Source organism: Somniosus microcephalus, chromosome 3, assembly GCF_052327205.1.
Source record: "Somniosus microcephalus isolate GS21.2 chromosome 3, FLI_Smic_1.0, whole genome shotgun sequence".
In the NCBI taxonomy this organism is placed as follows: Eukaryota; Metazoa; Chordata; class Chondrichthyes; order Squaliformes; family Somniosidae; genus Somniosus; species Somniosus microcephalus.
The window spans coordinates 257,314,522-257,338,891 of NC_140989.1; the positions used below are offsets into that span (position 1 = coordinate 257,314,522).

Consider the following 24,370-nt stretch of genomic DNA (forward strand, 5'->3'; position numbering starts at 1 on the left):
CTCAACGTGGTTGTTTTGTTAAAATGATAAAACGCTGAAGATATTAAAAATTGGATTTAATAAGGTAAGACAAACCAGGATTCATTTGTAACACCAATATACAAAATGGAGGGAATAGGTTAATTTGTGCTTTGAGTTGAACAATAGAAGTCTGTAAAAATTATATAAACCCAGATAAGTTTTAAACAGGACTAAGGGTCAAATGCTGAGAGATTAAAACTGACAAAACGACCCCTGAAAAGAGGGAGAGATATATGGGTTCGGCCACGTGAGTCGACACCTATGCACTTAAGGGTCTGTTAGTATGAAACACAACAGGGTTCTATTCTTTAAAATAACTAAAGTGTTTTTGCCTTGTAGAAATAACTCAAGAGAGTCAGAAAGTCTGCAGATTGCCCGCTTTGGAAAGATCTACTATCTTAGAGAAACACTTACAAAGACTGAGCCATCTGACAACAGCAAATGGATGATTGTAAAGTAATAAAAATGAGACCCAGCGTCATGAGAAAGTAACGGGACCAACTGATAACGAAATGTGAGATTTGTAAGCGACTGGAAGAATGGAATGTCACGGTTTTATAATTACAATTTAGCTATAACTCTGTATATGCTAATAAGCTTATCCCCGCCTCTAGGGCAGGCCTTAATTTTTGTATAACTGTGTGGACTTTGAGAAGCTTGTTGGAGTTTGTTTTAGACGTGATCTGAAGGCTCTCCTCAGGCCTGAGTAAACCGTTTTTGACTTCAATTAGTGGTCTGTCTTTCTTTCAACAAGCCAGTGACGTCGACTTTGTATATCACTTAGTCCGCACTTTGGGGGCTTACTTCAAACGCCAAAAGTGAAAGTCCTTGCACAGTATTACTTCACAAATGCAATACAATAATGAACAGTAATTTTACCATGCAAGTTTTAAGTTGATTTAAGAGACCTGAAATTGATCTTGTCCGCTGTGTTAGTGTCAGTGTCAGCTGTGGCTCAGTGGGTAGCACACTCGCCTCTAAGTCAGAAGATTGTGGGCACATAAAGCCCGGCTGACACGCCAGTGCAGTGCTGAGGGAGTGCTGCACTGTCGGAGGTGCCGTCCTTCGGATGAGACATTAAACGGAGGCCCTGTCTGCTCTCTCAGGTGGACATAAAAGATCCCATGGCACTATTTTGAAGAGCAGCAGAATTATCCCCGGTGTCCTGGCCAATATTTATCCCTCAGCCAACATAACAAAAACAGATTATCTGGTCATTATCACATTGCTGTTTTTGGGACCTTGCTGTGTGCAAATTGGCTGCTGCATTTCCCACATTACAACAGTGACTCTACTTCAAATAGTACTTCATTGGCTGTAAAGCGCTTTGAGACGCCCGGTGGTCGTTAAAGGCACTATATAAATGCAAGTCTTTCTTTCTTTCCCTGATGGGTTAATGCACTGCAGGGTGTGACCCTGTGAAATCCAAAAGGTTCCAGTTGATTCCTGCTGTGTTGAGTTGGCCAATGACATGGGTAGGGGGCAGTACAAGTTAATTTAATGTCCCCAGAATAAGGAGGGGGCAGGGAAGAAATATCAACCAGGCTTCCGGATCCCAGTTGCTGTCCAGCAGCCCCTGCTGAAATTACACATGGACACTGGGTATGGAGAGGACTACAGTCGGTATTAAAGCCGGTCATTAATAATCGCTGTATGGTTCACATATTCACACTTGGGGTGGTACTTGCAAAATAAGAATCTCAATGGGGTAGAGGAACACAGGGATCTCGGAGTACAAATACACAAATCACTAAAAGTAGCGATGCAGGTTAATAAGGCCATAAAAAAAACGAACCAAGCGCTAAGGTTGATTTCTAGAGGGATAGAGACCTGAAGAGAATTGCTTTGACTATGTACTCTATGGATAGGATGGACACGATGGGTGAACTGTGGCACGTGTAACACTGATTATTTGTTTTTCAGTACACCTCTTAGTGTTTGAGGCATAATATTCCAAAGAGGAGGGGTAAGATAAGAAAGATCAGAGCAGGGTAATAGAAAAAGCTGAGCTTGACCTGCAGCAGTAACCATATTAATATTCTGACCCTTTCCTTCTGCTCAACAATAACTTGCATTTATATAGCACCTTTAACGTAGTAAAACATCCCAAGGCTGTCACAGGAGCATTATCAAACAAAATTTGACACCGAGCCACATAAGGAGATATTAGGATAGGTGACCGAACACTTGGTCAAAGAGGTAGGGTTTAAGGAGCGTCTTAAAGGAGGAGAGAGAGGTGCAGAGGTTTACGGAGGGAATTCCAGAGCTTAGAGCCCAGGCAGCTGAAGGCACGGCCACCAATGGTGGAGTGATTACATTCGGGGATGCGCAAGAGGCGGAGATCTCAAGTGTTGTAGGGCTGGAGGAGGTTACAGAGATAGGGAGAGGCAAGACCATGGAGGGATTTGGAAACAAGGATGAGAATTTTAAAATCGAGGTGTTTCCGGACTGGGAGCCAATGTAGGTCAGCGAGCACAGGGATGATGGGTGAACGGGACTTGGTGCGAGCTAGGATATGGACAGCAGGGATTTGGATGAGTTGAAGTTTATGCAGGGTGGTAGATGGGAGGCCAGCCAGGAGTGCGTTGGAATAGTCAGGCATGGATGAGGATTTCAGCAGATGAGCTTAAGCAAGGGTGGAGACGGGCAATGTTACGGAGGTGGAAGTAGGCAATCTTGGTGATTGTGCAGATATGTGGTCGGAAGCTTATCTCAGGGCCAAGGTTGTGAACAGTTTGGTTCAGCCTCAGACAGAGACCAGGGAGAGGGATGGAGTCAGTGGCTAGGGAACGGGGTTTGTGACAGGATCGAAGACAATGGCTTCGGTCTTCCCAATATTTAGTCGGAGGAAATTTCTGCTCATCCAGGACTGGATGTCGGACAAGCAGCATGATAAATCAGAGACTGTGGAATTAAAATAATGTCCATTTCTGTTATAAAGTACTTTGATTCATTAACACACTGCAGCATGGTGCTGTAGAACAGGAATTCTTTGCTATAATTAACAAGATGTTGATTTTCTAACCACAGCCAGAATGAGTAATGTAAGGAGTCTCTACAAAGTATGGAAAGAGTCAACCCCAGTTTTCTTGTGCACATTCCCAATGGCCAGTTCAAGATGGTACTGACTAAGGTCTGGAAGCAAGTTGTCTATCCAACTGCTCTGTTTCGAGATTGGTGCATATGGCACAGGAGATGGCAAAGTGGAATCAACACTGCAAAAAAAAAGGAATGTACAGGAAACTTTTTTTTATCCGGCACGGATGGGACCGACGTGGTGCCGGTTCATCAAAAATTCCGGATAACCGAACGCTATAGTAAAAGATAGGGAGAGCTGACAGCTCCGTATAAAGCAACAAACCTGTTGCTTAGCAACAAGTGTAGAACAATGGCCACAAGTTCCAAGCGTCTCTGTAGCTTAGCAACAGCTGCAGCCACACCCTTGCACAGCAACAAATGGAGGAAGGCAAGTACAATATGAAGTAAAACCTACTCCTGAATTTTGCCGGTTAACCGAGATTTCCGGTTATTTAGGTGCCGGTAAATCGAAAGTTTCCTGTAGTTGAACATGAAATCCTGCATAACTCAAACACTGAAACTTCATGATTTATTTCAAAAGTAACAAGTAGTTAAAAGAATGCATGCATTCAATATTATTGAGAATGATGACGGTAACAGCTTTCATCCAATTTGCAAGGCGGAGAACACCGTAACACTAAAGGCAGTAGTTTACCATTTGAGTGGAGCTGAGATGTGTCAATAGCACCACCAATGCATTTTCCATTCACAAATACTCTTGGAACCTGTGCAAAATACATAAACAGAAAGCTTTTACAAGTTCAATTTGGTTTCCCTTATTACCTTTAATATTTTACTATTAGCATACCAGAGTATTTACAAGGTACTGAAATTTACAAAATATCAATAAACACTGATTAAGAGAATCATATCTTGATATAGTACAACATAAGTTTTCATACTTTTTCAATACACTGCATCATATGTCATTTGAATGCCTTTCATGAAAGTTTTGTCCTCTGATGACTCATCAGTTCTAAAAAAAATAAAGATTTTTCTAACCAACTTTCTCTCATCCCTGCTTTCCAGAACCCTTCTGGGTTACAGCTCTGGTTCCCCTCCCCTCCCCTTTCAGCATTCCGAAGGGACTGCTCCCTCCGTGACACCCTGGTCCACTCCTCAATCACCCCTAACAGTTCTTCCCCTTCGCCCGGCACCTTCCCGTGCAAGCGCAGGCGATGCAACACCTGCCCTTTTACCTCCTCCCTTCCCACTGTTCAGGGCCCCAAACACCCCTTCTAGGTGAAACAGCGATTTACTTGTACTTCTTGCAGTTTAGTATACTGTGTTCACTGCTCGCGATCTCCTCTACATTGGGGAGACCAAATGCAGATTGGGCGACCGCTTTGTGGAACACCTCCGTTCAGTCCGTAAGGGTGACCCTGAGCTTCCAGTCGCCTGTCACTTTAATTCTCCGCTTCACTCCCACTCTGATCTCTCTGTCCTCGGCCTCTTACATTGGCCCCGAAATTCCGTTCCCTATGGGTGTGTACGCGCTGTGTACTCACCCGTAGGGCCAACGGAAGTGCCGGTTTTACACATGCACTGCGCATGCGCTGGAAACCGGAACTTCCGTTCTCTGAAGGGGTTCGCAGGTCAAACGCCTGCGCCGGAGAGGCAGCGCGTACGCCTGGAACTTCCATTTTTTCGAGGTTGATGCAGTCCAGGCAAGTCGGTAGCAGCTGCGCCTGGAAAAGCAGGTGCAAGGTCTGCTTTTAACAAAGTAAGGAGTGATATCAGTAAAATAAATTTTTTTAACACTTATTTATCATTTTAAAATACTTTAAAGAAAGGTAAGTTTATTTTTAGTCCCATTAAAAACTTTAATTATTTTTTTCAAAAATTTAAATTTTTGTTTAAAATCATTAATTTATGTAATTTATAGTCATTTTAAAAATGTGATGTTTCTTTTTAAATTTATTTGAAGTTTTACTTATGTTTTGAGGGTGATCTCTATTCATAGATTTGACAGGTCTTTCTGTCAAATCTATGAATGGAGATTCCCTGCTCCGATTGGCTCCCCATGGCCCACGTGATCCCAGGGACACTGCGAACTAGCTGCGCCCCTGGGGTACACGTGCCCTGCACACCGGCAGTTTGAGGAGGCACATCAACGGAATTCTATGCCGGCCCAGAGCATTATGGTCGGCGCGGTTCATTTGTGCAGGTCGGGGGCTTACACCCGCGGGAAGCCTCCGACCGGAATTTCTGGGTCATTGTTCCAATGAAGCTCAACGTAAGCTCGAGGAACAGCACCTCATCTTTCGATTAGGCACTTTATAGCCTTCTAGACTCAACATTGACTTCAACAATTTCAAACTATAACCCCTGCTCCCATTTTTCATGCTGTATGATTTTGCCACCCCCTTTGCAACATTTTATCTTTCCTGCCTCTTATTCAGCACAGTATGTTCCTTCAATTCCTTCCTCCCCTCCCACCCTGTCTCTGCACCTGCTTAATCTGTTACATCTCCAGCTTTTTCCAGTTCTGATGAAGGGTCCCAGACCTGAAACGTTAACTCTGTTTCTCTCTCCATGGATGCTGCCTGGCCTGCTGAGTGTTTCCAGTATTTTCTGTTGTTATTTCAGTTTTCCAGCATCCGCAGTATTTTGCTATTCACTTAATAAGCAAGACTTGCTAGTGAATGCCAGTACGCTATCAGGTTGCATGGCGCATTACTGCTGAGCCAGACCTATCGACACCCAACATCCACAAACATTCATGTCCAAATGGGTCACTAAACAGCGAGCAGGAGGGGGCTAGCCAATTTCCCCCCTTTTAACGTAGGGGTGTTAATGCCAACTGCAGCGCCCACCTCCTACCCTGGCTGAGTTCAGTTAACTTTTTTTTCTATTCAACTCTATTGTGGATAGATGTTTTGATACAATGCCCTAAAGTCTGGAAGAAATCAAATACATTGAAATGTGTCTGCCAATGAGGATCTGTTTACCTTGGTCTTCGTACCTTATTTTTGATTCCCTGGAGAACCAGATATTGGGACCTCATTTAACTTGGGAAGGTGGAGAAACTACAAATATTGTTGACTTACTGTCCTAACACCAGTCAATTTCTCAAGAACACTTTGGATGTAGTCGCCATCCTTGCACTGATCCAGCTCAATCGCCTTGAAATTGACTCCTATTTCTTCGAAGAGGTTCTTTGCCTTCTGACAGTAAGGGCAGTAGGTTTTGGAAAATATAACTACACAGTTTTGTACAACTTGGTTCTGAAAAAAAATTACAAGTAAGTAACTGAATAACTGCTTAATTTTGTTCATCTCCTGTTTCATGATTTGTTTTTGTTTTAAAATCCAGGCCATATTTTACAACACCATTGTTGCAAATACTTTTAAGAACTTGCATTTATGTGGCACCTTTCACATCGTCAGGAAGCCCTAAAGTGCTTCACAGCCAATGAATTACCTTTTATGTATAGGTACTGTGGTTTTGTAGGCAACCATGGCAGCATTTTCCATTGATTAGATTGATAAGGAAGAGATACACTGCATTGGAATATCTTAGGCTCATGCCTTTTGGAGAACAACACAAGAGAGGAATATTAATGGTTTAATAGAAGGTTATGGCAGTGACCACAGGCAAGTGCTAACTCATACACTTGGGTTAAACAATATAAGAAAACGTAACTAATGGAAAAACTGTCAGGCAAGTAACTTCTTATTTACTGCTATATGCTACATATACTGGTCTTAACATTTTCTAAGTCAGCAACTGCAAATTTTTGCTTTTCTCCTCCGTTCAAAGTACTGACTCATGCTGAGGTATTGTTTTGTGGGCAGCAGTAGCCCATTGGTACCTCAACCAAACAGCTGTTCTTTATTATCTAAGTCTATAAAATGAATGCTGCCTGGCTACTTGACTATGGATGCTATCATTATTTTTTATTTGTTTATGGGATGTGGGTGTCACTGGCAAGGCCAGCATTTATTGCCCATCCCTAATTGCTCTTGAGAAGCCCAATCCTGTTCTCGCCTGACATCCACGCTTGAGCACCATAAAGCAGAGATCACTGAACAATGATCAGGTGTTGAAAAGCTGAAAGAATTTTGTCCTTCCCTCACCCATGGACATTGAGGCCAATTGAAGCACCCATCAAAAATCAGCTTACCTCACTACAGAACTGCAAGTCCTTTCTTGATAAGTTTGAAGTAATTATCCAGCATTCATTATTCCTGTTGTGTGCGTATATCAGTAATATGAAGTGCATAGGCACTTGCAATACTTGAAATAGGTGAAAGCTGATGCAAGTGTAAAAATGGGTGTACAATTAAATAAAGCCCTTACAGAAAATTAAAACAGTATATAACATATAAAGAAATAGCATATACCATGGAGTCATTCAAGACAGTGACCTAGTTAGGAATTTCTAGGTTCAAGTGATAGTGAAGCAGGTAAAAGTTTACCTTATAATAATTCCCAGGTGACGTATAGAATACTTCTACTAATTTTTTATGCTATGGATTATCAATGATGTTTATTTTAAGATTTATTGTGAATTATTGCATCTGTGATTGTAACTGTGGTGCTTTAGCCCTCCTCAACCTCTCTGCAGCATTTGACAAGGTAGTGAATAGCCAGCTAACAGGGTTAGTATTAGTAGTGTGGCATGTTTTGTTATGTTCCCTTAAGAGGAGTGTTTCAATACTCACTGAAAACCGTATTCTGTCTGTTTACGTATTACATGTAAAGTAAAGCAGCTTGTTGTTTTATGTCTCACTAGAGTGTCAGTCTGCCTTCCAGAAGATAGGAGAACCCATACGGGGACACGTGCAAGATTACAGTATTTTATGACTAGGGCAGAGAAGATAAACTGATTGTAGAGGATGCGGGGCTCACTTACAGGAGATCCCGGTGACGGTGAACCCAAGAGAATAGTTAGTGCAGAACCAAATTTGTGATGGTCTTGCTCGTCCATCATCCCTGTCTCCACTAACCTACATCGGCTTTGTTCCTGCAATGCATTAAGTTTAAAATCCTCATCACACATTTCTGCAAACATCTCCAGCCTCCCCCCCACCCCCTCCCAAACATACTACCTGTATTCCACAGACTCCAGCCTTTTGGACATCCCTTCTTCCCTGTGACCCTCAAAACAGCAGTATTACCTTTAGCATCTAGAACCAACTCTTTGGCATTCCCTCCCTAATCCCTCAGTCTTTCCACTTCCCTCTTTTCCTTTAAAATGAGTTATCAAACCCCTTTTATTCGATCAAGCTCTTGGTCACTCTTCCTAATACTCTCACTTTCAGGCTTGGCATCCAATTTTTAGTTAAACTTATCTGTGAACGGTCCCACGTCAAAGGCACTACATAAATGCAACTTGTTGATTTGCCATGCCTCTTCATGGTAATGTGTTAATTCGACTTTAAAATTCGAATTATGTAATAGCTTTACAGTTCTAATGGAAAATGCTATGGCAGTCTTTGAAAGGGCTATCACGTTTGGGAAATGTTCGATTCCGTAAGGTGTTGGAGAAACCTTTCCAAAATGTGTTGAAGGATCAGCGTCATCACGTCACCAGTGGTTCGAACGAAAATAGCACACAACTGTCTGAAAGAGAGGAAACGATTCGCCAAACACTTTTTGAATGAAGTGCCTCTGGAATGGTTAGTTTGAATTTGAGTAAATGTTGCGAACAGGTCGAAAACTGGCTCTGATCGGCAGTTGCTAGTTCAGCAACAGTTATTGGAAGAGTACAAAGGGAGGACAAAATAATGTACATTCGGCTAACACTACACCTGAAGTGAAGGCAACTTACGCGAATAAACTTCAGAGCAGCCTCATTTTGTGCTTCTGGTAATTTGGTAAAAAGCTGCCCCATCCTCGCAAAAGGAAAACGCATAGCGGTACTCCGATGTGTGTGCTAGAACTAATGAAACAGGTTATTCGGGCATAGTAGGAATAGACTAAGACAAACAGCATAAAAATACTTGTACTTAAAAAACATCAGAAAAGAAAATGTGTTTTTTTTATTATTACGCCTTCGCGACCCTTCTGGTTACGGGTGACTTTTGTCAAATTAGATGGGCGACTTTTGTCAAATTAGATGGGCTCTCCAGTCAGGATCTGGTACACACGCCTCCATGTTACGCACCACTGGGAATGCTGGTTAGAATCGTTACGCAAGACACGCAAAGCTAAACGTCGTTGTTTAGAAATGGGTTACACTGATAGATGCACGTCCGGTGGGGTTAAAAGAAAGCAGCGTGTGCTGTAGTTAAGTTTACCGTGTGTTTTTATAGCAATCGCAGGAAACCAAACACGAGAGACTAAAGCACAAGTTAAATAACCTAGTACATGTGGAGACGGGGTTTGAAACTGTTTTTACCGCAAACATGCCAACACCACCTCAGGCAGGCAGTCCGATTGGAGGAACACTGCACATGGAGTGCACACTGCTACCCGATTCCCGTACACCGCGACGTCACAATGAGATGCCAGTGTGTCAAATAAAAACAGAAAATGCGGGAGAAACTCAGCAGGTCAGGCAGCATCTGTGAAGAGAGAAACAAGAGTTAACGTTTCAGGTCGATGACCTTTCGTCAGAACTGGTTCTGGTTCTGATGAAAGGTCATCGACCGGAAACGTTAACTCTGTTTCTCTCTTCACAGATGCTGCCTGCCCTGCTGAGTTTCTCCTGCATTTTCTGTTTTTATTTCAGATTTCCAGCATCTGCAGTATTTTCTATTTGCCAGTGTGTCAATTTCACTGAAGCTGATGCCTCAACCACGTGGGAGAGCCCGGCAGACACCAACACTCCCCGAGAAGGCAAAACTGCTGGCGCCAAAGGAAAAATAATCAATTACAATGCAAAATCAACAGCATCTTGCGGTTCCAAAGTGCTGAACAGAAGAATCAAAGACGTGCGTGGTGTAGATCTTCAACCTGAATGTTTATTATTTTCCGGCTTAAGATCTATGGAGTTGCCAACTCCTTGTGATTCAAATCTAAAACTGGCACTGATCATGATAACTAAGGAAAGTGTAAACAATATTTTTTTATTAATTGTAATGGAGCGATCAAGTCGCAAGTTTTTTTTTATCAGATTAAAACATTTCGAAGTGTATTTATTACTTTTTTTGGAATGCAGCAACTATTGTTTTGTAGGAAAACAGACGAAGACATTCTGTGCCAGTAACCTCCCTTCAACAGTGAGAGGAATGACTAATTAATCTTTTTTTGGTGCTATTAGTTGACGGTACAAGCTCGAGGGGCTTACTGGCATACTCCTGTTCCTATGTTCCTAGTAATGTTGCCTAGGACACTAAGAAAGCTCTCTGCCCTTTCAATTGTACCATGGATCTTTAGTGCCCACTTGAACCACCAGTACAGGCAGATGGGACTTCAGTTTAGTGTCTCGTCTGAAGAACAGCACTGCCGACAATGCACCACTCCATTGGTAATCTAGACTGATGCTACTGTAGAATATGTGCTCAAGTCTTGATATAGATGGGAACATACAGTTTTCTCATTTAGATGCAAGAGTGCTACCAATTGAGCCATGCTGAATTTATCCTACAACACAGGATCAACTGCCCAAAAAAGCAGGAGGGAAAAGGGGGCAACTATCTGTCTAGATAATGTGTTCAGTTTAGAACCAGCTTACTCAGTTCATTCTATCTGGAATCCAAATGTATCAGATGTTTTAGGAATCTTATAATGGGCCCTGGGAGTCAATTGCATCCCAAGTACAAAATAGTGTCCATGTGTTCCATAGTGTTGCTTAACTAACCAATTATATTTTACTTTTTTTTGTTGAAATTCTTAACAATGGGGAACATGGTGACATAATAACAGGGAACAATGTTTAGAGCGTGGAATTTAATTCATGTTGTTAATTCAGGGAACTTGTTTCTATTCCAGAAGGCATCAATTCCAACAAGATTTTTAACCAAAACTGTAGAGATGGATGGTTCTGGTTAGATTCATTCATTTTATTTATTGCTTTTGTATTCTATAAAAAGATACAACTTAAAAAAAGTTAGAATTGAAAAGTATAGAAGATATGCTAAACTTGTATTGAACCTTGGTTAGACCACACTTGGGAGTACTGCGTACAGTTCTGGTCGCCATATTATAAAAAGGATATAGAGGCACTGGAGAGGGTGCAGAGAAGATTTACAAGGATGATACCAGAAATGCAAGGGTATACATATCAGGAAAGGATGAGCAGGCCGGGTCACTTTTCTCTTGAAAAAAGGCTGAGGGGTGACCTAATAGGGATCTTTAAAATTATGTACGGTTTTGATAGAGTAGATACAGAGAGAGTGTTTTCACTTGTGGGGAAGAGCATAACTAAAGGCCATCAATATAAGATAGTCACCAAGAAATCAAATAGGGAATTCGGAAGAAACTTCTTTACCCAGAGAGTGGTGAGAATGTGGAACGCGCTACCACAGGGAGTGGTTGAGGCGAACAGTATAGACGCATTTAAGGGGAGGCTAGATAAGCATATGAGGGAGAAGGGAATAAAGGGTTATGCTAATAGTTAAATGAGGAAGGATAGGAGGAGGCTCGAGTGGAGCATAAAGGTCAACATGGGCTGGTTGGGCCGAATGGCCTGTTTCTGTGCTGTATATTCTATGTAAAAAAAAGCACAAAAATAAGATGAGCAATTTATACAAGTAAATGTAATATTGTAATACAATAGTGTAACTTTAATCATCTCAGTCTTATTGAATTAGGATCAATCAACTATTTTCAACTTACTATTATCTAGCTTTATTTAGGTTTTTGCGGAGCAGGTGGGTGGCATATACCTCTGTCGATTGCTGGTTATGAGTTGACTGCTTGGAGGATGCCTATTGATGACTCGCCATCTTATTTTATTTCTCTCTTGTGAGGAAGCACCTAGCTTTTGTGGCGTCTCTCCACAGAATGATGGCTGAGTCTCAGCAGACTGCAGACGCAAACCCATGTCTTAGGCTTCAGTAGCATCACGCACTGTGGTCTAATTTGGTATGATGCAGCGTTGTCTGAAGAAGAAACAATAATGAACATATAATTGTCTGTTACTTTTCTTGATGAATTAAATTCCACATTCCAAACAATGTCTCCTGTTACTGTCACCTAGCTAGGTATCTGCACTGCAGCCTCTAAGAGAGTGCTATAGGATTTAGTCAATTGGAAAAAGTTAAAATGGACAATGGTTTCCTGCCACTTTTTGCAAGTTATGCTCCAATAATTGTGTACACCTACTTTTCCTTTACAGTTCCTGTGGGCCACACACCCTACTTTCTACACCACTACCACTGCTGGCTGCTTGTTGTGTGCAAGCTTGTTGAAAACCTACCGCTGCTGGAAGATAGCTGATCTCTGTTTAGTATTTCACCGTTAGGCATGATTGCAATAAAGTGGGGTATGAGCTTGAACCTGTGTCACTCCATTGTGTGTTGTGGTGTATTGATGTACAAATGTAATGAGTTTCTCTTCTACAGTGCCTTAGTAAACATAAATAGTTAGTACAAACTGTTGAAATAAATAACAGGTTCACTATATGTTAAGCCAGCTCAAGGCAAAGGGACAAAGATCACCTCCTACAATAAGTAGATAGCCTGCAACATAAGTCAGGGTCAATGTGACCGTCTGGACTAGTTTCGACTGCCTAAAGGGGTTGGAGAGGAATTTTCCAGATTTTTTTCCCCTAATTGGCCTTGGTTTTTATCTTTTTTTTGTCTCTCCCAGAGATTACAATGCTCTGGGTAGATAGTGAGTGTCTATATCATGACACCACCTAGGACAGAGCAATTCCCTTAATCAGTGCTCCTGCTATTTAATTCAATATTGATCTCCTGGTACACTGTGGCTGCATTCTGTACTAACTACATGCAGCAATTCAACAAGGATAGTTCACCAGCATCTCCCTCTACTATGACTTCTACCACTGAGAAGGACAAGAGCAGCAATGTTGTGTAACATTCAACCTCCAAGTAGCCCTCCAAATTGCACACCATCCTGACTTTGGCATACAGCACTGTTCCTTCCTTTTGCTAAGCAGATATCCTGGAATTCCCTACCGAACACCATTGGCAGCACCATTACCAGAGAACTGCAGGGGTTCAATGAGGAGGCCCACCACCTTCTTCTCTGGGCAGCTAGTGATGGCCTCTAAATGTGGTCTTTTTTCAACATCACCCACATCCTGAGAACAAATTAAAAAAGCATCACCAGTGTGTGTTTTATGACTACAGGCCAAACACTGTCAAACTGATCATGATTATTTCAAAATGGAAAAATTGTAACTGCCCTAACTGTGCCTAAACTTACTACTAAACTATGTAGTCTGCAACAACAGCTTACATTTCTAAAGCACTCACTCATGTGCAGGAAAAGATCTCTGAGCTTTACATTAGAGGAAAATGAACAGTGAACACTTAGCAGCAGAGGGAAAAGGGAAGTTGAAGAAGTCAAAGTGAGGGACCAAAGATACAATTCAATAGAAGAGTTTTGAGGAGGTTTATGAAGGCAGGAAGTGGCAAAGTGGAGGGAGCTCGACAGTAGAAACAGCGTAGTAGCCACCAGTGGTGGAGTGGGAGAAAAGGGGGATAATGAAAAGCAGTTAGAGAAAAAGGTGCGTGGAGATACAGGCTGGTGGAGGTCACTAATGTAGAGTGAGGTGAAATCGTGGAGGGATTTTAAGGTCATGATGAGAATTTGAAGATCAACTCACAGGGGCACAAGGGACCAGTGGAGTTCGGAGAAGCTGGGAGTGCAAGACTGTATAGGTGAGGACATGGGTTGCAGTAGTTAGGATGTTTTGAAACTTGTGGAAGATTGAGACCAACTGGGAGAGTATAGTAAAGTTTAGCCTATGGTTTCAGAAGTAGGCAATGTTGCGTAGGTAAAAAAAAATGGTCTTAATGAAGGGATGTAGGGAGGAAGCGGAGCTCTGGATTTACCGGAACGCAGTTTGAAGAGTATTACCAATTTATACATAACATTTAGTTCAGGCCATATGATGGGCTACTGTTATGTATTGTATCAGCAGATTAAATGCTGATAAAAAAACACAAATTAAATGTCTTAAATGTGGCAAACATAATTTCTGATTTCATTCTGCATTAAAGACCACCAAAGTATCATTATTTTGAGACGATTACAGGTATTTTGTCAATTTTAATTTAAAAAACTTAATCTCGATGCCCTAAAGTTGGTAAAAGGAGTTGCAAACTTTCTCCTTTTTAAAATTAAAAAACTTTATTTTTTTGCAACTCACAAACTGTTTACAGACACGTTTACAGTAACCCAGCCAGTCTGCCTACGGGAGGGGGGGGGGGAGCATCGCAGCATCTGCCTGGAGGGAGGCCCGCCTTATCTGTGAACCTAACAATTTATCCAGCAACGGAGGTTAACACCAAGTCGAATGGGCCGCGAAGGCAGTTAGTTAGACAGTCTGTCAGCCAGTCAGTTATGGGTATGATAGCAAAGTACGATAGTCAGTTATGGGTGTTTTCAGTAAGCGGCCCCAGCACTTGCCGTTGGACGGTCGCTGCGACAGTCTCCGCCTCCTATGGAAACCGTTGCCAAGGGAGATCCCGCTGGCGAGGCCTGAGACTCGCTGGGAAATAAATATGACAGCGCCTTTATAACAATCCGCGCAGAGTAAACACCGCACCGTGTGCTGCCAATGTGCTTTGCAGTCTCTGGTTCTCCTTCTGGTTTAAAGCTTTGCCGGTAGCGTTATTCTCCGCTCGGGCAGGCGCCCTGCGTGGTCAGCACAGCAGAGGGTCTTGCTCACACTCCTCCCTCCCTCTCTCTCCCTCTCTGTGTGTTCATTATTTCAGGCACTCGGCGCGGCCAGCCCCGGCTCCGAGGACCTGGTTGTTAGGAGCCGAGGCAAGATGGCGGACGTGCTGAGCGTACTGCGTCAGTACAACAACCAGAAGAAGGAGATCGTGGTCAAAGGGGACGAGGTCATTTTCGGGGAGTTTTCGTGGCCGAAGAATGTGAAGACCAATTACGTGATCTGGGGGTGAGTGGTGCCCGGAGGGGAGATGGGGCCCCGGGGGAGGAGTTGAGTTGAGTGGAGTTTGGGCAGCATGCTGCTGCCCCTCTCGAAGTGCTGGCGGAGTCCGATCGCCGACACTCTGTTGCCACTTTCACCAGTAACCTCACCAAGCACTCACTTTCGGTGTGTGATGCACCCACAAGAGAGAATGGTGGGGGTTGTTTGTTTAATATGGGGTTGGGGATTAATGTTTGGGGAAACTGACACTTGTACCACCCTGCGCAAAAGTATTGACCAAAGTGATCTTTTTCTTCTCAAAAGTCTGCGAAATGTCTGTTGCACAAACTTTTCTTGACTTTTTTATTGCAGTTTTTCTCAAAGTTGTTTACAGGGCTTTAATTGACCAAAGTCAGTCCTTTTAAAAACAAACGCGAATTCTTCCTGTTTTTGCATTGAGGGGTTGCAGCTGAGTTTCTTATTGCCCAAAAGTTTTCAATCTACTGGATAGAATGCTTTATATGTTATAAGCTTCTGTTGGTCAGATGAGATATTAAACCAAATTTCTGTCTGCTGCTTCTGGTGGTTCCGTTTCATTTTAAGGGCTCTGTGGCATTATTGGAAGGACTGCGGGTTTGCCATGCCTGGACAATATTACTGACTGCCAAAATGCAATTGGCTGCTGTGTTTGCCTACATAATAGTCACTGTGCTCCAAAAATTAATTATGAAGTGCATTGAAACATTTTGAAATAAGATGATGCTTTGGTTAGCCAGGTGATTCAAATCTGAAGAAAACCCAAAAAGCTTCCAAATCAATTTACTGAAAACATTTCAAAAGTAGGTCCTGTGTTTGCTTGATATAGAGCACACTTTCTCATCATAGGACACATCTCAATTACCAAAATTACAGAATTAAGCATAGATTGATAAGAGTCCCCAGTGTAGGACTGCAGCTGAAATTTAGTCATCTAAAAACTATTGGCAAGCTACCTGCTGCTTTAATAACTAGGGCAACTCTCTTGGGCCGTCTGCTTTGACATTGATCTGGAGTCATGTGTGAAGAATCGCAGAAACAGCAGCAAATTTGGTTGGATTGTGGCTGAACATGAGCCCATAAAGGTTGGTTGCAAGGGACGAGAGAAAAATTTGGGCCTGCCATCAATCCCAGGACTGTGTATCACTGCTGATTCTGACCTTTCAATGTTGCTATCTTGGATTCACCAATCTGAGGACGTATGTCTTAGAGGAATGAAGTTCTGCTGATCTTGGCAGGGGAAAGGGATGTTACTGAATTGTAAAACCATGATTTTCATGAAGCCTGCTAAGTTGTGCATCTCATAAAAAGAGAGCAGCCCTACTCATTAGTATTGTAAATATTAACACTGTGCCTTTGTATTTTTCCTATGAGAGATGTCTGTTTTTTGTTTGGTGCATCCCCACAGCAGAACAGCTGAGACAGGGTGTGAACCTGTGTTCTAGTACCAGTTTGTTAGGGCTCCATTACAAAGCCTGAGTGAGATGAGGCGAGCTCTTGAATAGTGTCTATGTGGTGGGACTGTAGTTCTTGATTGCAGTTAGTGGATGAGGTCTGTGAGGATCAGTTGGCGTGCTTCTGCTTTGGTTAAGTCTTAATCTGTACAGTGGAGCCCTGTGCCAGAGAATTATTTGTGACATGTGAAATTTTGGAGAAAAATCCACTATAGGCATACAAGGACTTGAGCATTTTAAAGCATTCTTCTCTTCCGTCACCTACCTCAAGATTTCTGTTTTTTTCCCTTCGAATTTGCTTCTTTCCTTTGCAGAAGGTTCTGATTCTTGCTAGAATACAATTATCTTGCCCAACTGGCCACATATCATATGTAAACCTAGAAGGGATTAGGTAACCTATTTTGATGTTTCTTTTGAACTAGCCAATGAATATTGGCAGCAGAGTTGACTGACCACTGAGAGCATTACATCTAAGGCCAATACTATCCTCGACAAACATCCACACATGTGCTTTGTAGTAGGCATAACCTAGATCGTAATCTGGAGAGGAAACCATGGCAGATTTCCCCCCTCCCTCACTCATTTGGAATTTAAAAATACTTTTTAAAAAAAAAAGTAAGTTTATTTTTAGCCCCGTAAAAAAGCTTAATTGTTTCCAAAAATTAAAATTTTGTTTAAAATATTTAATTTAATGTAATTTTAACTAATTTTAAATATGTAATATAAAAAAATTATTTCATGTTTCAGTGTGTTTTTTGAGTGATCCCCATTCATACTTTTGACAAGTCTAACTGGAGAGACCTGTCAAAGGTGTGAAGGAGGATTCCCTTCTTTGATTGGTTCCCCATGGCCCACGTGATCCCAGGGACGCTTGCGAACTGCCTGCGCCCCTGGGATATGTGGGCCTCTGCGCGTGCACCAGGAGAGGCCCAGGATCGGAAGTGTCGGGGACCTATGAAGCCAGCAGGTAAGTTCGTAGATTTATTCCAGATCGGAGGCATCCGCCCGCAGGAAGCCTCCGATCGGAAAATCCGGGCCTTTAATTTTCGGTTAAGACAAGTATTTGACATCCCATATACTGTACCACAAAGAGTTTGAACAAATGTCTTTGTGTTATTTACTCAGGTTCTGCCATTTTTTGCTGTCAAGCTGCTCGTGACAAATCGGAGAAACATTTGGGTTATTCAATGTATTTATCCTTCACTAAAGCCCACCACTAAACACTGCTGGCTGCTACACGATGTAACTGTGCACAACATGTTGCAAGTGGGGTCGGAAGTGATGTATCAATTATTCTGTGTCGGTCCTGGTAGATGAAAGGGAAAGCCCATTACAGTATTAGGGCCTTTGTTTATTAGCAAAATGTGTCTGAACAATAACTGACAACATAGGGTTCTGTTCAGGGAAAAACAAACTGCCAGGTGATTTAATAGTGGTTCTGTTACTTATGCCTGGTTTCACATTGCCAGGACTCATGGAAATTTATTCAAAATAAGCCTGTTCAAAAACATGATTTGCGAAACACCTGAGCCCATGGAGAAAACTTGCTGATTTAAGATGCCCTAAAATAGTTTCAAATAAGAAAGCCTTGTGGCAATGCATTTTCTAACACGAGTATGTAGGGGGCCTGATAAGTATATGGGCCCTTAATTTGCAGTCGGTGTGACGGCGTACTGCGGTCGGTGTGACGGCATACTGCGCCGTCACACTGCCTTTGAAATTGACCGCTAGTTTGGGATTTAAGCGCATGCGCTAAATCACGAATTTTGCGATCTGTCAAGTTTCGAATAGACAGATGATCCGCTGCGACTTTCAAGTTCTCATTGCTGGCGAAACGTACTGCGCATCAATTGTGCTGGAAAATTTTATGGCTGGTGCAAACAGGCGCAGGAGCGTTTGCACACCGTAAGGGGGGGGGGGGGGAATGGGAAAATTGTATAATAATTAAAAAGGAACGCGTAAAAGAACCTACTAGGCAGCTGTAAAGGCTTGGTTTGAGGGATGAAATCTGTTTCATTTTTTAAAATCTTGCAGAGTCTTCCAGTAAATAACTTTACTTACTCCAAAGTATTCACTGTGCTTTTTAAAGCCAAGTACTGTACTGGTCCAATAAGTATAATTAGTATCACACCATTTAATTTTCAAATTGTAGTACATGGGGCTTTCTATGTTTCCTGATTGGCTAGTGAAAGGAGCACCACCCCACATGATCCCAGGTATACTTGCGCACAATGGTGCGCCCCTGGGATCCGTGGGCCGCTGCGCACAACTCCACAACGTTTGAAACCAAGTTTTCACTTGTGGCTTCGCACGAGGTAAGTGCGGATTTTGTTCGGAGGTTGGCAGCGTACTTTTGAGCTACGCCGCCAACCGTAGTTTCAGGGCCATGATTATTCTTTTATTTGGAATGTTCTGCTCCAACATCTGAAATAGACCCACCCTCCTCCACCTGGCTGAACTTGTTCTCAGATTGAACAGCTTTTCCTTTACCCACTTCCTCCAAATTAAAGGTGTTGCATGGGTCTTAGCTATGCCTGCCTTTTCGTGGGATATGTGGAACATTCTTTGTTCCAGTCCTACTTGGGTTCCCTCCCTCATCTCTTTTTCCAGTACATTGATGACTGTATCGGTGCTGTTTCCTGCTCTCGCCCTGAACGAGAGAATTTCATTCACTTTGCTTCCAATTTCAACCCTTCGCTAACCTTCACATGGTCCATCTCCGACTCTTCCCTTCCTCGACTTCTCTGTCTCCATTTCTGGGGATAGGCTATTGACAAACATTCACAATAAGCCCACTGACTCCCACAGCTACCTGGACTACACTTCCTCCCAACCCGCTTCCTGTAAGGACTCTATTCCATTCTCCCAGTCTCTGTCTCCGCCGCATCTGCTCTGATGATGCCACCTTCCATACTAGTGCTTCCGATATGTCTTCCTTTTTCCTCAACCAAGGATTCCCCCCTACCGTGGTTGAAACGGCCCTTGACCGTGTCCGTTCTATTTCCCACACTTCTGCTCTCACCCCTACCCCTTCCCCTCCCTCCCGGAACCACGATAGGGTTCCCCTTGTCCTCACCTTTCACCCCACCAGTATCCACATTCAACGGATCATCCTCCGCCATTTCTGCCACTTCCAGTGTGATCCCACCACCAAACACATCTTCCCCATCCTCCCCTCCCCTTTCAGCATTCCGAAGGGACCGCTCCCTCCGCGACACCCTGGTCCACTCCTCCATCACCCCTTCCCCTTCCCACAGCACCTTCCTGTGCAAGCGCAGGAGATGCAACACCTGCCCTTTTACCTCCTCCCCACTGTCCAAGGCCAAAAACACTCCTTCCAGGTGAGACAGCGATTTACTTGTACTTCTTGCAATTTAGTATACTGTATTCACTGCTCACAATGTGGTCTCCTCTACATTGGGGAGACCAAATGCAGATTGGGTGACTGCTTTGCGGAACACCTCCGTTCAGTCCCTAAGCGTGACCCCGAGCTTCCAGTCGCCTGTCACTTCAATTCTCCGCTCCACTCCCACTCTGATCTCTCCATCCTCGGCCTCTTACACTGTTCCAACGAAGCTCAATGTAAGCTTGAGGAGCAGCACCTCATCTTTCGATTAGGCACTATACAGCCTTCTGGACTTAACATCGAGTTCAACAATTTCAGACCATAACCTCGGCACTTATTTTTTTTCTCTCTCTCACATGGCAGCTGTCGATCATTCTGCCAGTGCCATTTACACCTCATCTAGAGTCATCTTTTGTTTCTTAACTTGTCCCATTGCCATCTCCTTTTGCCTTGCACCATCATCCCTTTTGTCTTTTAATCTCTCCTGCCTTCCATCCTGTCACAGACCTTCCCTTTTGTTCATTCCTCCCCTCCTCCCTTTCCCTGCCTCTACACTTGCTTAAAAATCGTTACATCTCTAACTTTTTCCAGTTCTGAAGAAGGGTCATCGACCTGAAGCGTTAACTCTGTTTTTCCCTCTCCATGGATGCTGCATGACCTGCTGAGTGTTTCCTGCATTTTCTGTTGTTATTTCAGATTTCCAGCATTAGCAGTATTTTGCTATTGTGTCTGAAATAGATAAGTTTGAATTAGTTAATGGTTAGTTGTGGGTTTTGCAAAAATCACTGCCAGTGCTACTTGGCTACCCCAGATAAAAGAACTGTTTTCCTTTTACAACAAAGAATATACTGTATGTCAATGTGTGACATGCATGTAACATGGAGTAGTAGAAGTAGAGTTCATGCCCAGGAGACCCAAATTTGATTATTTCCAGTTTTGATTGGGTTGTCTGGGATAGAAGCGGAGTGTGGGTCAAATGCTTTCCCACAGGAAAACAAATCTCTCATGGGCTTCTTTGTGGGATTGACAGAGGCCTTAGAGCTGGTAGCTTTCCTGCTTGTTCCTTGGCTTAGGAAAAGTTTGTTATGGTTGTTGGAGAGTGAGATCTAAAAGCACTTTAACAATATGCTTCAGATCTGGTTTCAGGAAAGTGAACTCCATATGCCTCTTCCTCTCTGATCCTCCCCTTGCATTTTATAATTTTTAGCCTCTTTGAGATCTCTGAAGTATAGTCACTTATTGCAGCATTCATATGCAGAGCATCATAACGTCATTGTGCACAGTCGTTATTACGTGCTGCTTCAGGGCACTTGAGTTAGAGGCGAGGAGCGGGGGCCCTGTGGCAAAATGTTCTCAAACTCAAGCAACTTGTAATAAAATTTATTGAAAAGAAAGCGAGAGTAATACTAGTTCTTCAGCGAGCAGATTATTATTCTCAATGCTAAGTTGGTTTTGTGCATCTGCTTGTATATCTTGTGATTGTTATTTTGTGTCCTGAAGCAAGCACCAAGTTGCACACAACTAGCTTGCCACGTTTAATCTAATGGCAGATCACTTTGCCCAACCAAATCTGGGTCTACCCTGCTATTGGAACACTGGACTTTTACTCTTCAAGTGTCATTGATGGTGGAACTAATGCATTTTTGGATAATAAGGGAACCAAGGGATATGGGGATAGTATAGGAAGATGGAGTTGAGGTGGAAGATCAGCCATGATCTTACTGAATTGCAGAGCAGGCTTGAAGGGCCAGATGGCCTACTCCTGCTCCTATTTCTTATGTCATTATGTTGTTATTTTTGCTGTCCATATCATTCAAGCAAGGAAAAGAGATCTCATATTACCAGTTAAAGATGCAGTGCTCCATTTTTGTGTGTTCATATCTGATCTAAAGAAAGCTATCTGGAAATCTTTCTCAAAATGACCTCATTTTTAAAAAGCTATTGACTCCAGTGGATGGAAGGAAAATTGTATGTTGGTAATATAATTATGATGCCAATTCCATTCTTTGCTTTCAAGTCCTTAACTTCTGGTTCTGTGATTGTTGAAGTTTGAAGCATGTCTTACTAATTATTTCATGCAGTAAAAAGTATATAAAGTGACTTAGTTTGGACATAATTCTCAGTCCCCTTTCTTTATCTTGTATCTGTTTAGTTGTGAGCTTTAAATGCAGTTGCTGTGTATGCACAGTTTTTTTTAAAGAAAGCTTTATTTTTCTTTGGTAATCAATTATGAAGTATTAAGCTTGAACAGGAAGATCAGTGTTATGACATACATTGTAATATATGATATACTCTATTACTGGTTAAAGATGCTCAAATTCTTAGATGTGTGAGGTACTATAAAATAAGGTTTCATGCAAATGTCTTTTGGATTCCAATATAAAATTTAATATACCTAACTAAAAAATCTGAGTTGTTGCACAAGAATAATATTGCACCAACATCTTGATTATTGAAGGTGTTTTACACTTCAATTTTTCAATCATAATTATAGTAGGTGTGGAACTAATTATTGATTAATACTTCTAGCCTAGAGTGTAACCTGTTTTATTATAAGATATGTGTGGGCGAGGAATAAATGTGAATTGCTAAACCTATATAAAACACTAGTTCGGCCCCAGCTGGAGTATTGTGTTCAATTCTGGGCACCAGACTTTAGGAAAGACGTGAAGGCTTTAGAGAGGGTACAGAAGAGATTCACTAGAATTGTTCCAGGGATGAGGGATTATAGTTACATGGATAGACTAGAGAGGCTGGGGTTGTTTTCCTTGGAGCAGAGAAGGCTAAGAGGAGATTTGATAGAGGTGTTTAAAATCATGAAAGATTTAGATAGAGTAAATAAAGAGAAACTGTCGCCAATGACTGAAGGGCCAATAACGAGGGGGCTCAGATTTAAGGTGATAAAAAGAACCAGAGGTGACAGAAGGAAAAACTTTTTTCCGCAACGAGTGGTTCGGATTTGAAATACACTGCCTGATAGGGTGGTGGATACAGATTCAATAGTCGCCTTCAAAAGGGAATTGGATAAATACTTGAAGGAGAAAAAATTGCAGGGATATAGGGGGAGTGGGACTAACTGGATTGCTCTTCGAAAGAGCCACTGCAGACTTGATGGGCCGAATGGCGCCTCCTCATGCTGTACTGTTCTATGATAACAGCAACTAAACTCCAAAAGTAATTTATTGTCTGTAAACTGCTTTGGGACATTCTGAGGGTCTAAAGGCACTATATAAATGGAAGTTCATTCATTCTTTTTGAGTTGAATTGCTTTTAAGATGGGCGAAGGAAGCAAATGGGAGCTTTTTGGTTTCAGCTGAAAAATTCATAGGATTGCTGAATTATGGTCGCTAAAGTGTAGTGCTCTGTGTTCACTTTATTGTGTAGAGTGCAAGCCAAGAAAGCTAATGGTATGATGAGAGCTTTAGAAATATAACTAACATATTATGTATAGTGATGAAATCTCTTTCAAATTGGTCCCCTTTCCTCCATCCATTCCATGCATTATTCTCTGAAATAGTGGGATGAGCAGATGTACTCGCAGTCTGCTTCTCAAGCTGTTTGCTGGGAGTTGCAAGAGTGGCCTGATTTAATAACACTTCAAATTTCTGTGCATTTGTTCCCGTTGCTCAAAACCTCCATTAGTCCTACTGAGATGAGGAACCTGGGCAATTACAACAAACGTCATTGAATCCAAAATGGCTGTCTCTTTTAAAAGAACTAAAAACAGCTAAAGGCAAAGTTCTGACCATAATCTCTGCTTGATCTAAGGGTTTGTGGAGCATAATCCTAAAAAGTTGTAATACAAATTGGATTGGATGGAGCTTGGAATTTCTGAATTGGAGAATGGCTCATGGGGTTGGGCTGAATAGAATTTCTATGTAAACTGGGGCCTTTTTGAGATAAGAGTTCTAAAGTGCATGTATGAGGAAAAATTGTAGTGCGTGCATGTATAGCCATGTAATCTCCTGGGAGAGGCATAAAAGCAGATCCCCCCAAAAAAAATAGACCAATTCGGGGAAAATAGAAATCTGAGTAATTCCTCTCTGACCCCAAGCTGATAAACGAGTTCCAGGAGATAATGATGACCACAAGGTACATTACCCAACATGCCATCTATCTTCTGGTATGCAGCAATATTACCCTTCTCCAGGAACTTATCCAGCTCCTTTTTCTGCATCTACTGCATGAGCCAGGAACCTATTCTAAAGATCAACAATCCTCTGGGAAAAGAAAGTCTTCCATAATCAACTTTATTGTCACAAGTGCAGTACAACGAAATGTAGGCTTGCGGCTCCCGAGAGTGTACATTTAGATTAAGACATCTAAACATTCAACATACATTTGGCTTGTAATACATTAACATAAGCATAACCATAATAAAGTGCATTGGCAGATGTGCAGGCTTTAGAGTCTATTTGTGGAGTTCAGTAGGATGACAGCCCTGGGAAAGAAGCTGTTCCTAAATCTGGTCGT

The 24,370-nt window shown here is 42.3% G+C and overlaps 2 protein-coding genes across 8 annotated transcripts in view; one reads left to right on the forward strand and one right to left on the reverse strand.

Moving 5' to 3' along the window:
- Positions 1–41: 41 nt before the first annotated feature.
- Positions 42–14,866, reverse strand: LOC147121865 (uncharacterized). 7 transcript variants are annotated; one of them, XM_085982379.1, is made up of 6 exons: positions 14,732–14,851; positions 13,159–13,258; positions 11,827–12,092; positions 8,876–8,986; positions 6,150–6,326; positions 42–3,824 (listed from the first exon to the last, which is right to left on the reverse strand). In XM_085982379.1, exons 4-6 carry the CDS (start codon positions 8,957–8,959, stop codon positions 3,675–3,677), a joined length of 411 nt encoding a protein of 136 aa, XP_085838505.1. In that variant the 5' UTR covers positions 8,960–8,986; positions 11,827–12,092; positions 13,159–13,258; positions 14,732–14,851; the 3' UTR covers positions 42–3,674. The 7 variants fall into 7 exon arrangements, with proteins under 7 accessions (XP_085838505.1, XP_085838507.1, XP_085838504.1 ...); XM_085982381.1 differs by lacking the exon at positions 13,159–13,258 and having other exon boundaries at positions 11,877–12,092; positions 14,732–14,866; XM_085982378.1 differs by lacking the exon at positions 13,159–13,258 and having other exon boundaries at positions 14,732–14,865.
- Positions 14,867–14,870: 4 nt separating this feature from the next.
- Positions 14,871–24,370, forward strand: part of cdc73 (cell division cycle 73, Paf1/RNA polymerase II complex component, homolog (S. cerevisiae)) — a 498,975-nt gene continuing 489,475 nt past the window's right edge. Inside the window, exon 1 of the mRNA XM_085982387.1 lies at positions 14,871–15,088. Coding sequence (XP_085838513.1) covers positions 14,958–15,088 — 131 coding nt within the window. The 5' untranslated portion in view covers positions 14,871–14,957. The remainder of the gene's footprint in view (positions 15,089–24,370) is intronic.